The sequence below is a fragment of the Ailuropoda melanoleuca genome, chromosome 5 (genome assembly GCF_002007445.2).
Source record: "Ailuropoda melanoleuca isolate Jingjing chromosome 5, ASM200744v2, whole genome shotgun sequence".
In the NCBI taxonomy this organism is placed as follows: Eukaryota; Metazoa; Chordata; class Mammalia; order Carnivora; family Ursidae; genus Ailuropoda; species Ailuropoda melanoleuca.
Genome location: NC_048222.1, coordinates 47,998,454 through 48,011,836, shown reverse-complemented (window position 1 = coordinate 48,011,836; position 13,383 = coordinate 47,998,454). Strand labels below are relative to the sequence as shown.

At 37.7% G+C, this 13,383-nt stretch overlaps 1 protein-coding gene across 1 annotated transcript in view; it reads right to left on the bottom strand.

Annotated features, from left to right (window-relative positions):
* SLTM (SAFB like transcription modulator) overlaps positions 1–9,930 on the bottom strand; it is a gene marked incomplete at its 5' end in the record, with an annotated part of 41,657 nt that extends 31,727 nt beyond the window's left edge. Inside the window, 2 exons of the mRNA XM_019807299.2 lie at positions 8,793–8,880; positions 9,487–9,930. Coding sequence (XP_019662858.2) covers positions 8,793–8,880; positions 9,487–9,930 — 532 coding nt within the window. The remainder of the gene's footprint in view (positions 1–8,792; positions 8,881–9,486) is intronic.
* Positions 9,931–13,383: the final 3,453 nt, after the last annotated feature.

Here is a 13,383-nt window from a genome sequence, read left to right as displayed (position 1 = left end):
CTCTTAAGGGCTTTTGTCAATCAAAAGAGAAAGTGTGGATCTTGTGTGGCATTCGTTTCCCATTTAGAATATTGGTGTGTGTATTTTAGGGAAAACAGAAAGTTACTACAAGGACAATTAACAAAGTCTGCTGGTCAGAAAGCATTAATTACTACATTAAAAAACAAGTGAAGATGTTCCTTCCCTGAAAACAGTATCAGATAACTCACTAAATTCTTCCATCACATTTAAAGGAAGTTCCATGGTATAAAACATTACAGATGCTTCTTTTTGGGAGAAATAAGCTTTTTAAAAATGTAAGACCCAAAACACACCAAGTAATCTACAGAGTAGAGTTCTGGGGGGAACTCCTTCAGAACATTTGCAAACAGTATTTACTCCTTACAATTGTAAACTTGCATTACAATTTGCAAGCACTTAAAAAAAAAAAAAGTTCAATAAGCACCCAATAGTACTTGGGGCAGGTAATCACAATCTCAGGAAAGAGAAAATGAGCCTGAGAGGTTAAGTAGCTTGCCCAAAGCTAGTAAATGGCATTGTCAGAACTGGAAGCCAAGGCTTCTCATTTCCAGTCTGAAGTTCTTTCCACTACATCCTACTATGACCTACTTAAAAGACACAATCCTAGCAAGGCGTGGTTCATTAACTCAGTTTAAAGATGTTATCTTTGAAATGGCAACCTTCAGCAAAATGACAAACTACATATACTTGGCACACTCTGTGGTGAATTTCACTTGCTTTCGTTTCCTTAAAGGAAAACCAAATTGCACCACGGCCACAAGAACAACACTGGCAGTCACTATCACTGCTTAAGTGGCCTCCATGGTCCAGGCACTAGGATAAATGTTTTATATACAGTAAAGTATTTATTTAGTTTATCCTCCTAACTACTCTGAAATTTATTATCCCCATTCTACAAAAAGGAAACTGTTACTCAAAAGTTAATCAGATTACAAAGCTAGTGAAGGCAGTGCTTCATTTTTTTTTAAAAGATTTTATTTATTTATTTATTTGTCAGAGCAAAAGAGCGAGCGAGTGCTCGCACAAGCAGGGGGAGTGGCAGGCAGAGGGAGCAGGCTTCCCTCTGGGCAAGGATTCAGGACTAGGACCCTGGGATCACGACCTGAGCTGAAGGCAGACACTTAACAGACTAAGCCACCCAGGCGTCCTGGCAGTGTTTCAATTTAAACCCAGGCCTATTCCCCCCTCTCAAACCCCACAAAGCCATTAGATCTGTGAGTGGCTACAATGTGCCAGTTGTCAACTGGCTATCTCTTTTAATGTAAACAGAGGCTTTAAAAGCCACATTTATAAAATGTTTAAACGTAAGCCTTCAAGATTATGTAACCTGCCCCATGACAAACAGGCCACAAGAGGCAGAAGAGAGAAAAAGGCCCAACTTTGCTATGCCTTACTGTTTTGAACAGCCGTACCACACGAAAGCACTGGACATTTAATGTATCAGCTTGTAAACATAAAAACCATGAGGACAAGATTTTCAAACACTCAGTGATGAAACTAGTATTAATTTGATAGGTACACAGTGTTTAGGAAAACTGAAATTTTACCCTCTTTGGAAACTGATTCTTAATTTTGAGACAGTATAAGAAAATTCTGGTTGGTGTCTCAGGAATGAGCTGACACCATTTTGTATCCTGTCTACTTAGAATGAAGTCATGAACAAACTTTATAAAGATGTCTTTGATCATTCCAAAAACAAACAAACAAAAAACCCCTGAAATTTTACACTCTAGCTTTTGACTGTTTTCATAATTTATAACTTTGGGCTTACTTTACACATGTTGAATTACAAACTATATTGTAATTTCTTCCCTATTGAAAAAGTATCATCCTTCCTCCACACAAAATACAACTCACATTTTAAAAAGCTCTGACGATCATCATCTAGCCCAGAACCTAGTACAACGTCACATAATGAGCAGATAGATTTCCTGACTGATAATGGAGTTAAGTCCCTCGGTTGGATAGAACAAGGTCTGGGTTTCTCTTCAGCCCTCACCAGGACAAGAAGAGGTGACATGACAAACCAGGAGCACGTGCAGCCCCATCTTCTCAGTAAAGACTGTAAACTCCCAACTTCAACGAGGCTAAAGTACCTCGATGGATTCCTCCTAACTTATATGCCACAGATGAGAAATAAAAGAAAAACCAAATCCCCCTTCAACTCCAATAAGCAACACCACCTTTGGCTCTTTTTTGTACAGTCAGTACCCATTTCTATTTCCAGCTCCCATTTTGTGCTATCAAAACTCCTACAGCAAATTAATCAACTAATCTTCAGTCCTGCAAGGACTCAGGCACATGCCACAGAAGTGTGAGTTGGTACAAAGGAAAGTGGTACAACCAGGATGAGGATGCTAACTTAAAGTTTAATGTAAGTGAAGCCTAACTTTTTTTTTTTTAATTTTATCTTTAAGCAACATCTACACCCGACGTGGGGCTCGAACTCGCAACGTTGAGCTCTAGAGTCGCATGTTCCAACTGAACCAGCCAGTCATCCCTGAAGCCTAACTTTAATGCTTTGAGAAACAGAACTAGAAAACAGACTGAGCAGTAAAGATAGTCTGAATAACAAAATACAAATGGAAGCAAAATTAACATCACATTTTAAACTATCACAATAGTAACACATGGCTATTTTTGAAATTACATAACTTCACATAAAAACACCGCAATATTCTTTGTGTGATTTTAGGGTCTAAAGTAAAACGGCAAAGCAAAAATGTATACACCAAAGAAAGCTGACGCTAGAAACACTTATTTATGCAACATTAATGTGTACAGGTCCACAAGTATTTAATTTTTAGAATTAAGAATAATTCAGAATTTTCGTATTTTAGAAAAGTATGATGGTATATACACCATTTATTAATCTAAATTTCCCAGTGGCTTCTGGAACAGGGTCTCTCAATCAATCACAGAAATATCTGTGCAATGAAATATGCATATTCACGCCAAATGAGATAAATCAAGACTATAAACAAATCACGACCATAAATAGTTTCACTTTTGCCAACAAACTTAAGAAAAAACTTTCAATTTTCAGAACTTTTGTATTTCGGAATTATGAATAAAGGATTCTAGGTCATAAATTGGTTTTCTCCTCCAAAGGCAAAATAGTCCTTGTAAGGATTTGCAATTTCCCTTCTCAAGTTCAGAAATACGTCCAAAAAAAAAAAAACCTCCACTCAGTAAGAAGACTTAAAGTAATTTTGCCCAAAAACTTTGTGACTTGAGTAACTCCTCCCCAGAAACATTTACAAAGCTATAAAATGTAGAAAATGTTAAGTCATAAAATTGCTGTTTGAGAAGGGGGGGAAGATTCAGAATATAAGCCTAACTGAACATGAATGTTTCCAGCTACAACCTCTCCCCAGTCATGTGCAATATCTTAAAATAATCACACTATGCTCTGTGTTGTCTGCATAGAACTGCATACAATGTTTTAGCATCTCTTCTATTAAATTGATGTTTTACTAATGAAATCTTTCTAAATGACCTTGTATGCTGTCTTAAACATCGCAATCATCCAATAGATCATTTAATTATAGTTTTTAAAATCTACGGCAGAGAATTCACACTCATAATAAATCTAGAAAATACCAAGAGCATGTTTTTAAAAACCTGTTACCTTTGTCACCTAAAGATAATCAAACTCAACAAAGACACACACACACAAAATACATGCACGCATGAACACACAAGATTTTAATTTAAAAGGCAGTAAAAATGTAACTCAGTTTTTAATGGGTTATTTTTCTATTCCATCAATAGCAAGAAAATACTACCAGCTGACCCTAAGCCTCAATGTCAGAATCAAACAAGCAATGTGAAGGTTTTTTGGAAAATGTAAAGTATATGAAACAACTTACAAACTGACAGGCAGAAAGAAATGAATGAAAATGATGCCAAGCTTCAAGCTCTAGTCCAGAGCAGTCCGTCAGTGCTTCTTAACTCTACCTGCGTGAGAATCACCCGGGGAACTGAGAGAAAATAATGAAGTCTGTGCCCCCAACAGAGCAGCCAAAACCAAACCTCTGGGGAGGCAGGAGCCTGGTACCTGTATTTTTAAGAACTCAAATGACTCTACCATAGAGAACCACTAGGACAACTGAGCATAAATAACTAAGAGGCTAGAATGAAAAGAAAGTACGAGGAAGATTATCGTTTTCAGTTTCTCCAGACTAGAGAAGATTTCAATTCTACTTGCCTTTAACAAAACATCATGTATGATGTGAACCTATTTTAGTTGTTGAAAGGGGAAAAAAAATCCTTAAACATAAATCTGAGTACGTGCACATGTATATACACAACTTAAATCAACAAATAACACATGTGATAGACTCAGGGTGGTGGAATTACAGGCAATTTTCATCTTAGTGCCTTTCTGGATTATGAATTTTTTTAATGAACATATTTCTCTTTTATAATCTGGAAAACAATATTGTAAAACTATAATGCAAACTACTATTCCAGGTACCAGATCTGCCATGTAAGACTAACTCAAGCTGTGGAGTTCAGGATGTGAGTAGTTAACTCCTGGAACCGTACAACCTCGAGGCCCTTTTATATGACATGTATGTGAGAACTATAGCACAGTTGATTAATTAACCAGTAAATTCCACCCTTATACCCTAAACCATTGTTCAACCTCTTCATTAAAGTCATTTCTGATGCCACCAACTAATAATATTTCTTTTTCCACTAATTCCTGGACAGTTCATACCTTTTTTTACATGAGTTCGTCAAAGAGGAGATAGTCAGAAGCCCTCTGCTCCTGATTCAGAATGCCTAGAAGAGGACTAACTTGGGAGAAGTGCACTGTCTTAAAGTAGTAGAAAATTTTCCCTACCTTGACACACACCACATTTGACACAATAAAACAGCTGAAAAAGTACATGAGCGCTTTGATGATAAACATACTCCACCATGTAAACTGCAGAAAACAAGCTGCAGGTTTTAATGGTAGAGGTGAAAGGTCTGACTTGGTGATGTGAAACTGAGGCTGGACAATATTCCAGCAAAAGTTACGAGGATTTCTAACACAGCAACAAAGTGGTAAAGAATAAAACGATGTTGCAGTGATTCCCATGTTCTGTGTTCTAAGAGTAAGGATGCTTTACACCATCACTGCCTAAGGAAGTGCTACTAGCGCCACTGAGAAAGGTAACTCTGGAAGACAACAGATTATTAAATCTCTGATATAGGTGCTTCCAACAAAGAAACAGGCAATTAAAATAAGCCCCCAAAGAGGTATTTTTAAAAGCAGTTAAGACAGCCATCATATGGTCCTCAGTATTCATTCAACAAATATTTTCTGAGTACCTATTACGTGCCTAGCAGTGTGCTAGGCATTACTGAGATTAATGTGAACCAAAGACTATGTCCTTCCCCTCACAAAGTTTCTAGCCCAGTGGGTATCCAAAAATATCTATGACAATTCTGTCCCCAAAGCCCTTCTCAATGCCACAGTTCCGATTAGTTTCCTTAACACTCAAATATACTGAAGTTAAAAAAAAAAAAAAAAGCAAGACTTAAAGTACACTAAAATAATGTATTATGTTAAATGCATTTTACGTGGTTTACTATATCCTTATCAGGCACAAATTTTAGAAAGCTTTACACAGTAAACATGCAATTAATTACATTGTCTGAGGTATTTTCCACATAAAATTAGGCATTAGATGTTTGGATAAACCTATAACCCCAAATTATACTTGTTTCTACAGGAGGAAAAAAATCAGATTTCACGTAGTGGTTTGAACCTTTACTGAGCTTGCATATATTGCACATTTCAACTTCAGTAAGTACTGCATTATATGTCATTCCGAATACTACACGGATTAACCACATAAAATAACTTTTGCTGAAGTTTACAGGTGACTCTAAAGGTCGAAAATCAAAAGAATATGATATGCCATCATCAGGTAAAGCAAAAGAAACTTTAAATCTATAATCTCTAAAACAAGTTAATGAGGACTTAGCTCTACCCGTTTAACTGCTTTCTTAACCCACACCCAAATAATATGACAGTAAATCTCCCTGGTAAAGCTTTCTTCTGTGTTACTTATTAAAAAGTTCATAGCAAAGAAAGTTGTAAAAAAAACTCAGAGGGGACAACCAATATAAGCTACAAACTTATTAACCGTTTCACCATATTAACCACATGCAAACATTTTATAAACAATATTAGAACCAACTATAACACTACCGACATTTATTACAAGCACAAACTTGTTTTTAAAATATTCTAAAATAGAGTTAAGAATACAGATCCCTTTTCCTCTAGTCTAAACAGAAATATTTTAACATAAATTTTTTAAATAGTGACCCTGCATTTATAAGAGAATAAGCTTAATATTTCACCTAAGTAAATTATCCCAGACCCATTAAGCTTCTCTCTTGCTTTCTTAACATCATTTAACTTTTACTTGATACCTTAGGATTATCATAAGAATTATTTATTTTCCTGACAAGTTACTATATGCTGTATCTCACTGATGTTTACATGACTACCTCTAAGTAATCCCTGTTTTCCTTTTCTAATAATTTGTCCTAAAGAATATTTATACTGACTGAGCACCTATGAGCTTTACAGTTCCTTCCTTAGACATCTATTTTAGTTGAACAGAAAGCAGTTTTCTTCTGACTCCTGACCATATATAATCATTAAATTTCAGAACTAAGAGAGTCCTACAGATGATCTAGTAAAAATTCCAATTTTACAAAAAAAGGAAACAGATCACTGAAGGAAAGGTGTTATGATCAAGATGAAGTTATTTTCAAGGTAGATACTGTTGAGTAAAGTAAGATTTAGAATGTAGTAATTGAGCAATTAGACTGAAAAATTGACATCACATTAAAATAATATTTCTTGAATCTTTGATTTTAAAACTTGTTATTTTTAAGTTACCACATTCAAATTTGATTTTTACATTTTTATTATTTTTAACGTTATTTTTAAACTTAATTTAAAATAATCTTACTTATAAGCATCTTTAATTGCACATTAATTCAAACCAGGTTCTTAGTTTGGGATTTACATTATGTTTTTTGAATTCATAGAATTTTCAGAACAATGATAAATGGAATTTAAGGAGACAAGAGCTATTTATCGTGCATATCCTAGAATGAGTCTCATGAAGTCCTCAGCAGTAGTCTGCTACCAACAAATAATTAAATGTTTGTACATAAAGAAAAAAACTTCTTAAAATTTTGTATTGCTGAAATTATTTCTAAAGGTAAGATGAATGAAGTTCCTAATAACTGAAAAAGAGATACACAGAGAAATTAAAAATAGGTGAGAATGAATGTTATCAGATGAGGTTTACTTTCAATGCTAAAATCGATAATCAGCTTGAATAATCTGGAACTATGATTAATACATAGCATCTGTTAAACTATCACAATGTGCTAAATAAATGACATGAATCAAAATCACTACAAGAAATATGGTTAATTCCTGATATACTTATTTCCAAAATTTCTATGCTTCATTTTGAAATAGCCTCTGGTTTGTCAGCATAGGCTTCTCAGCACAAGCTTCTCTCAACACAGGGAAATGTATCTCTCAAAGTGATACACCGAGTCAGAGTTACATTAAAAGCCACAGATCTTCAAGATAACTTTGCTATTCCTCTAAATTCCATTTCCACCTCTGTCATTCCCATCCCACCCAGGAAATACTCCTTAGCCCTGTTCAATTTCCTCTGGCACAAAAGGGAGACTCTTGCAAACCTATGAAGGCTCAAATAGCGAGATGGCATCAAGATCTGCCTGGTCCTAATACCTACAGATTGCTTAAACTCAAATGTTACTATTCCGGCCTTTTCAAGATTAATCCATTCGATCATTTTACCCTAGTTACAGTCAATCTGGTGCACAGCAGACAGAGCAGTATTTGGATACTTAAAGCAGAAAGGAAAGTTAGATTTTTAAAAATTCTGCAGCTGTCCATGACACACTCTACATGGATCCAGATACCCACATCATGTCCACCCTCTGCCACTGTCCTTATGGGAGGGTGGGAGATATGTATTAATTATTCAAGTCAGACTTCAATTACCAGAACATTTTTTAAAAATCTAAGCCCCACTTATGTTGTCAAAATGTTAATTTGAAACCACTTTTCCCTATTCACTAAATCACCATATCCTGGAAATATAGCCTGGCCTAGTTTAGAAGTTATAAAATTAAAATCTTTAACATATCCCTATAATTTTTTTAAAGCTAATTAATCATGGATTTTCCCTACCTTGTTAGTATGATTGGTGAGGTCTTTTTGAATTTCACTAAAAATTAGAATGTATAATAGCATAAATGGAAATTAAGTTCACCAAGTCAACAAAATACTAAACATAAAAGTTATAAAACTTTAATATACTAGAAAAAACAGCAGGAGCCAAGGTGAAAGATTTGGAAGGAATTCCATCAATACTCTGCCAATTGTGGGGCAAGGTAGACATGTATTAAACTGTATTTTATTCTTCAGGTCTTCACACTACGAAGGAAGAAATATTATGAAACTGGACTTTGTGATTTTTTGGAAGCAATAAAGAACTGTTCTTTCAGGTCAGCGTCAGCCAAATCTTAAGGGCTACAAGTTACCCAGAGCCTGGCAACAGTAACTTTTCTTCCTTGACCCAAGAAGGCAGAGTGCCAGAGGGAAATAGCAAAGAGTAGCACTATATAAACAGGGCAAGTGGCACAAGAGCAGAGGCAAGTTATATAACCAAAATATATTTTAAAATATGTTCATAACTCGTAACAACCTTTGCCTTTGGTTGGTTTCTTGTTTGGAGTATCAGTTGAAACAGTTAATTCAATATTATCTGGATCGCCTCCTTCCTCTTCAATAGCCTACATTAGAAAGAGAAGTTAATATGCTACACAATCTATCTAAACTTATTTTATAAAAACGAAAAAAAATTAGCAAACCTCAAGCCTCAAGACATTAGAATTGCCAGTCATTTCATAAACCGACTTCAAAAAGAGCAATTAAACTACACGAGTGAGAGAAACTTTCACGGGGAAATCTCATCAGGTATCAAAATCACATGGAGTTTTAAATTCTACCGAGTCGAGATAATTAAATATCACATATTATCATACTGAACAAAAGTCTAAATATTCTCAATTGCAGAAAAGTTGCTAGCTATGAAAGTAAATGACTAAAAAGAGTTTTCCTAATTTCGAGAATGCAAACTTATTTCTCCTCCACTGCAATTCCAACGCTCACTCAAATAAACCAGAAGGATAATCAGGGATGAAAAAGCAGATTACTGCTCTGATGCAAAAACTGAAAACCCAGCGGAAAACAAACCCTCTCTCTGACCCACCCCTCAACGCCCACTACCAATTCCCCCCCAAGATGGGAAGGAAACGGTTGGGCACAATTAAACGGTAACTTCGCAGAAGTCACCAAAGTAACCAGTCCCTCCGAGGCCAAGAAATGCACGCGCTCACCACCGCTAAAGACAGGGGACCGAGCGCCTCCCAGGTCTCCACGATCGCCCTTGGGAGGCCGCGCCGGCCGTCGGCAGCCCTCGCAGCCTGGCGGGGACGTCCCGGGGGAGGCGGGGGCGCGCTCGGCTGCGACGGTCGGTCCCGGGCGGCTCGCGGGCCCCTCGCAGGCCCAGCCAGGCTGCCGAGGCAGCGAGTGGGCTGCAGGGCGGCGGCAGCAGCGCCAACTTCGACCCAGGCCTCGGCGGCCGGCGGCGCCGCGCAGCGCTGCGCACAATGAGCCGCTGGCCCCGCCCCCTGTCCGCCACCCCAGCGCAACCTGCAGCCGCAGCCAGCACCCGGATGACGGGCGCGCGTGCGCACTGGCTCGGGGGACGGCGCCCGGCGCGCTCCGCGGAGCCGGCCGCGGCCACCTGGGCGGCGCGACCCCTTGCGTGGGCTGGGAGGTCAGGCACGTCCAACCGCACCAACGTCCGCTGCGCCGCCGTTCCCCCGCCGCTTCGTTAGCCATTTTCTGGCAGCGTCTGGAGTCTTGAGCAACAACCGTGTCAGGCACTTCACGGCGTAGATAGTTCGTGTATTACTCAACACAAACCAAGGGGCGTGTGCGCGCCCTGAACCTCTTCCAGGGAGCTACTTTATCAGTCCTGCTGAATAATCGAAAAAAATGTGGCCAGTGTGCACTAACGAACTAGGTTCCCTGAGTTCCAATCAAAAGGCCAGAAAGAAACCGTAGGGCAGTTTTAGAAAATAAGGGCTCTAAGGGCTATAAGAATATAAAGGGCTGGCCGGGTGACATGTCCCACTAGCTGGCTCAGGGGAAAACATGCCTTCAGCCCAAGCAGGCTTAGTTTATCCCAGGGCTGTCCCCGCTCGCTGGAACAACAGGACAGCTTCACCTCTGCGTTGGCCTCAGTTTGCCAACCCCTCCGGTGGACCCGAGGGCGCTACACGAATTTGATCGCTGAACGAGGAAGCTTTTAAGTACTTGTTACCGTTCTCATGCTCTGTGTTCACTGTCTTGCCCCCGCAAAATCTGGGATCCCAAGAACAATCACCATCTTCTTAGGAAGGACCGGCCTGTACAAGTGAGTACCTTTTCGCAACTTTAGTCAGCATTATTAACAAAGCGTAAGCATTTATGGAATAAAACTATTCTATAGATTCCATACACCGATTATGATGCACAATTAATTATACTGTCATTTTCTGGTTTTAAAATTTAAATTGATGAGTTCTGTCTCCCTTTATGTCGTTTTTTCTGATTGACTAATTAGATCAAAAGAAGAAAAACTGGACATAATGAAATAATACTTGACATTAGGGTAGTTCTTTACAGTTTATAATGAGCTTTGACATGCAATAACCTTCTTAATCCTTCTGAACTCTGTGGGGTAAATCTATGCGAGGCTTAGAGAGATTAAATGGCTTGTGCATGTTCACATAGCTGGTATGTGGCGGAACCGGTGCTCAAATCCTGGTCTCCTGATTCCAAGTCCACTCTGTCTCCACTACAACTTGATTTCACAGTCATAGAATTTTAGAATTCAAAGGATCTTTAGAAACCTGGCACAGTCCTCTCTCTCTCTCTCTCTCTCTCTCTCTCTCTCAATCGATAAAGATTTTTAGAAATTTACCTGGGGACCCACAACTAATTATTGGCCGAATTGACACGGAACCTAAGGTCTCATTCCAGTGTCTTTCCCACTGCGCCACCTGCCTTGTGCCCACTAGTGCACACTGAACTGCATTGTGAACACTTGTGAATACTTGTAAAGAGGGATTGTACTAACCAAAAACCAATGTGATAGTTAAAGTGAATGAGTTTTTCTTTGTCCGAAGAAAAAATTTAGTAATGGAGTTATCTTTAAAAAGGAGATTTATGCCTTCTGATCTGATGCACTTGAGAAGGACACATCACCTGCCAAAATGCCAAGAATGTTTAACCTGAATCTCGTCATGAGAAACAATCAGACAATTGTAGGGCATTCAACAAAATAAAAGCTCTAGATTCTGCAAAATAGCAGTATCCTAAAAATAAGAGTAGTAGAGCAGTTCTGGAATAAAGATCACTAAAGGGATGTGAAAACTAAATTTCATGTGTGACTGCCATTCAGATCCTGGATCAAAAGAAGCTACTAAATGAACAATAGGGAAATTTGAGACAATTGGGACATTTGAGACAATTGGGAAATTTGACTGTATATTAGATTGCATTATTGTACCAATGTTAAGTATCTGCAATGTTGTATCATGGTTATGTTGAATGTCTTCTTAGGAGATACTTGCTGAGGTTCTTAGAAGTGAAGTAGCTTTCTGTCTGCAATTTACTTTCAAATGGCTTGGAGGGGGAAAACAAATGTGGCAATATGTTACAAATCACTAAAGTAAGTGTAGCAAAATGTTAATAATTGTGGAAACAAATGTGACAAATTTTTAATAATTAGGAAATCTAGTTGAAGGGCATAATCTGTTTATTTTTATAAGTTTGAAGCCAAACATAATACATAAATTAATTTTTTGTAATAAAAAATAAAATGGAGGAAAAAATATTTTTTTCATTTAATATCTAGAATAATTTTATCATTTAACCTACGATTTTTGGTTTTTGAAATTACTTATCTAAATAATTCACCTTTAAATACATGTTTTTTAGTATGATATTTTTTCTTGTCTTCCTGCATCAGGAACACTACTTAAGTTTTCTTACATCAAGAACACTACGATCAATTTTATTGTAGAAAGCCTCTTGCCATTTATTGAATAGTTTTGCACTCATTATGGATTTTATTTTTGTTTTTATGTAAGTTCATCATTTAAGAAATATCTGTTGAATATTTACTATCTGCCAGGTTCTAGGAAGATAATGATAAACTTGATCTATCTTGTTCACCATTGTGTGGGCTCCTAACACAACGTAGACTCTCAGTAATAAATTGCTCGAAGGAAAATAGACACAGTGCTCTGAGAGCCTATAATAGGAAAATTTCACCCTTATGGGGATGGATAGAATGATCTTTATCTTATGGACAAGAAACCTGAGGTTCAGAATGTCAATAACTGGTCCAAGAGTATAGAGTTAGTAGAAGGAAGATCCAGGATGATTTCGAATCCATTGCATTTTTTTGTTGTTACAATGTCTTGTTTTTCACCAAAGTTTATTTGCATTCCCAAAGAGAATTTTCTACCTTCTTCCTAATGCTAAGCCCCAGTTTCTACTATTCACTCCATTTTTTTGAGAGACCTTAGTCTCTGCTTACCATCTTCCTGTCCAATATCATTGTTCCTTATCCTCACTTTCTAATAGGCTTTAAACTTTCCCATCTTGAAATATCTTTGCTTGGCCCAAGATGCTGTGTCCTTCCCCTAACGGAAAGTGTATAGCTTCTGGTAATGACAGAAGAGGTAAATCAGATAAATGCCCCCTCTAAAAATAACAAAAATGCTTGACAAAATAGAAAGCTCAACTCTTCTATTTTCTTACTGATTTTCTGTGTCTTGTTACATTAATTACTGTGAGAGATGTGTTAAGAATTTCACAACAAGGGACGCCTGGGTGGCCGTCAGTTAAGCGTCTGCCTTTGGCTCAAGTCATGATCCCAGGGTCCTGGGATTGGGCTCCTTGCTCAGTGGGGAGCCTGCTTCTCCCTCCACCTGCCACTCGCCCTGCTTGTGAGAGCTCCCCCTCTCTCTCTGTCTTTCTCTCTCTCTCTCTGTGACAATAAATAAATAAAATCTTAAAAAAAAAAAAAAGAATTTCACAACAAGAATGTGGATGTTTGTAGAACTGTCAAATGTTACTTCATGTATTTTAAGACTGTTATTAGATGTATACAAATATACAATTCTTACACCTTCATAATTAATTAAGTGAGCCTTTTATCTTTAGTTTTTACTTTG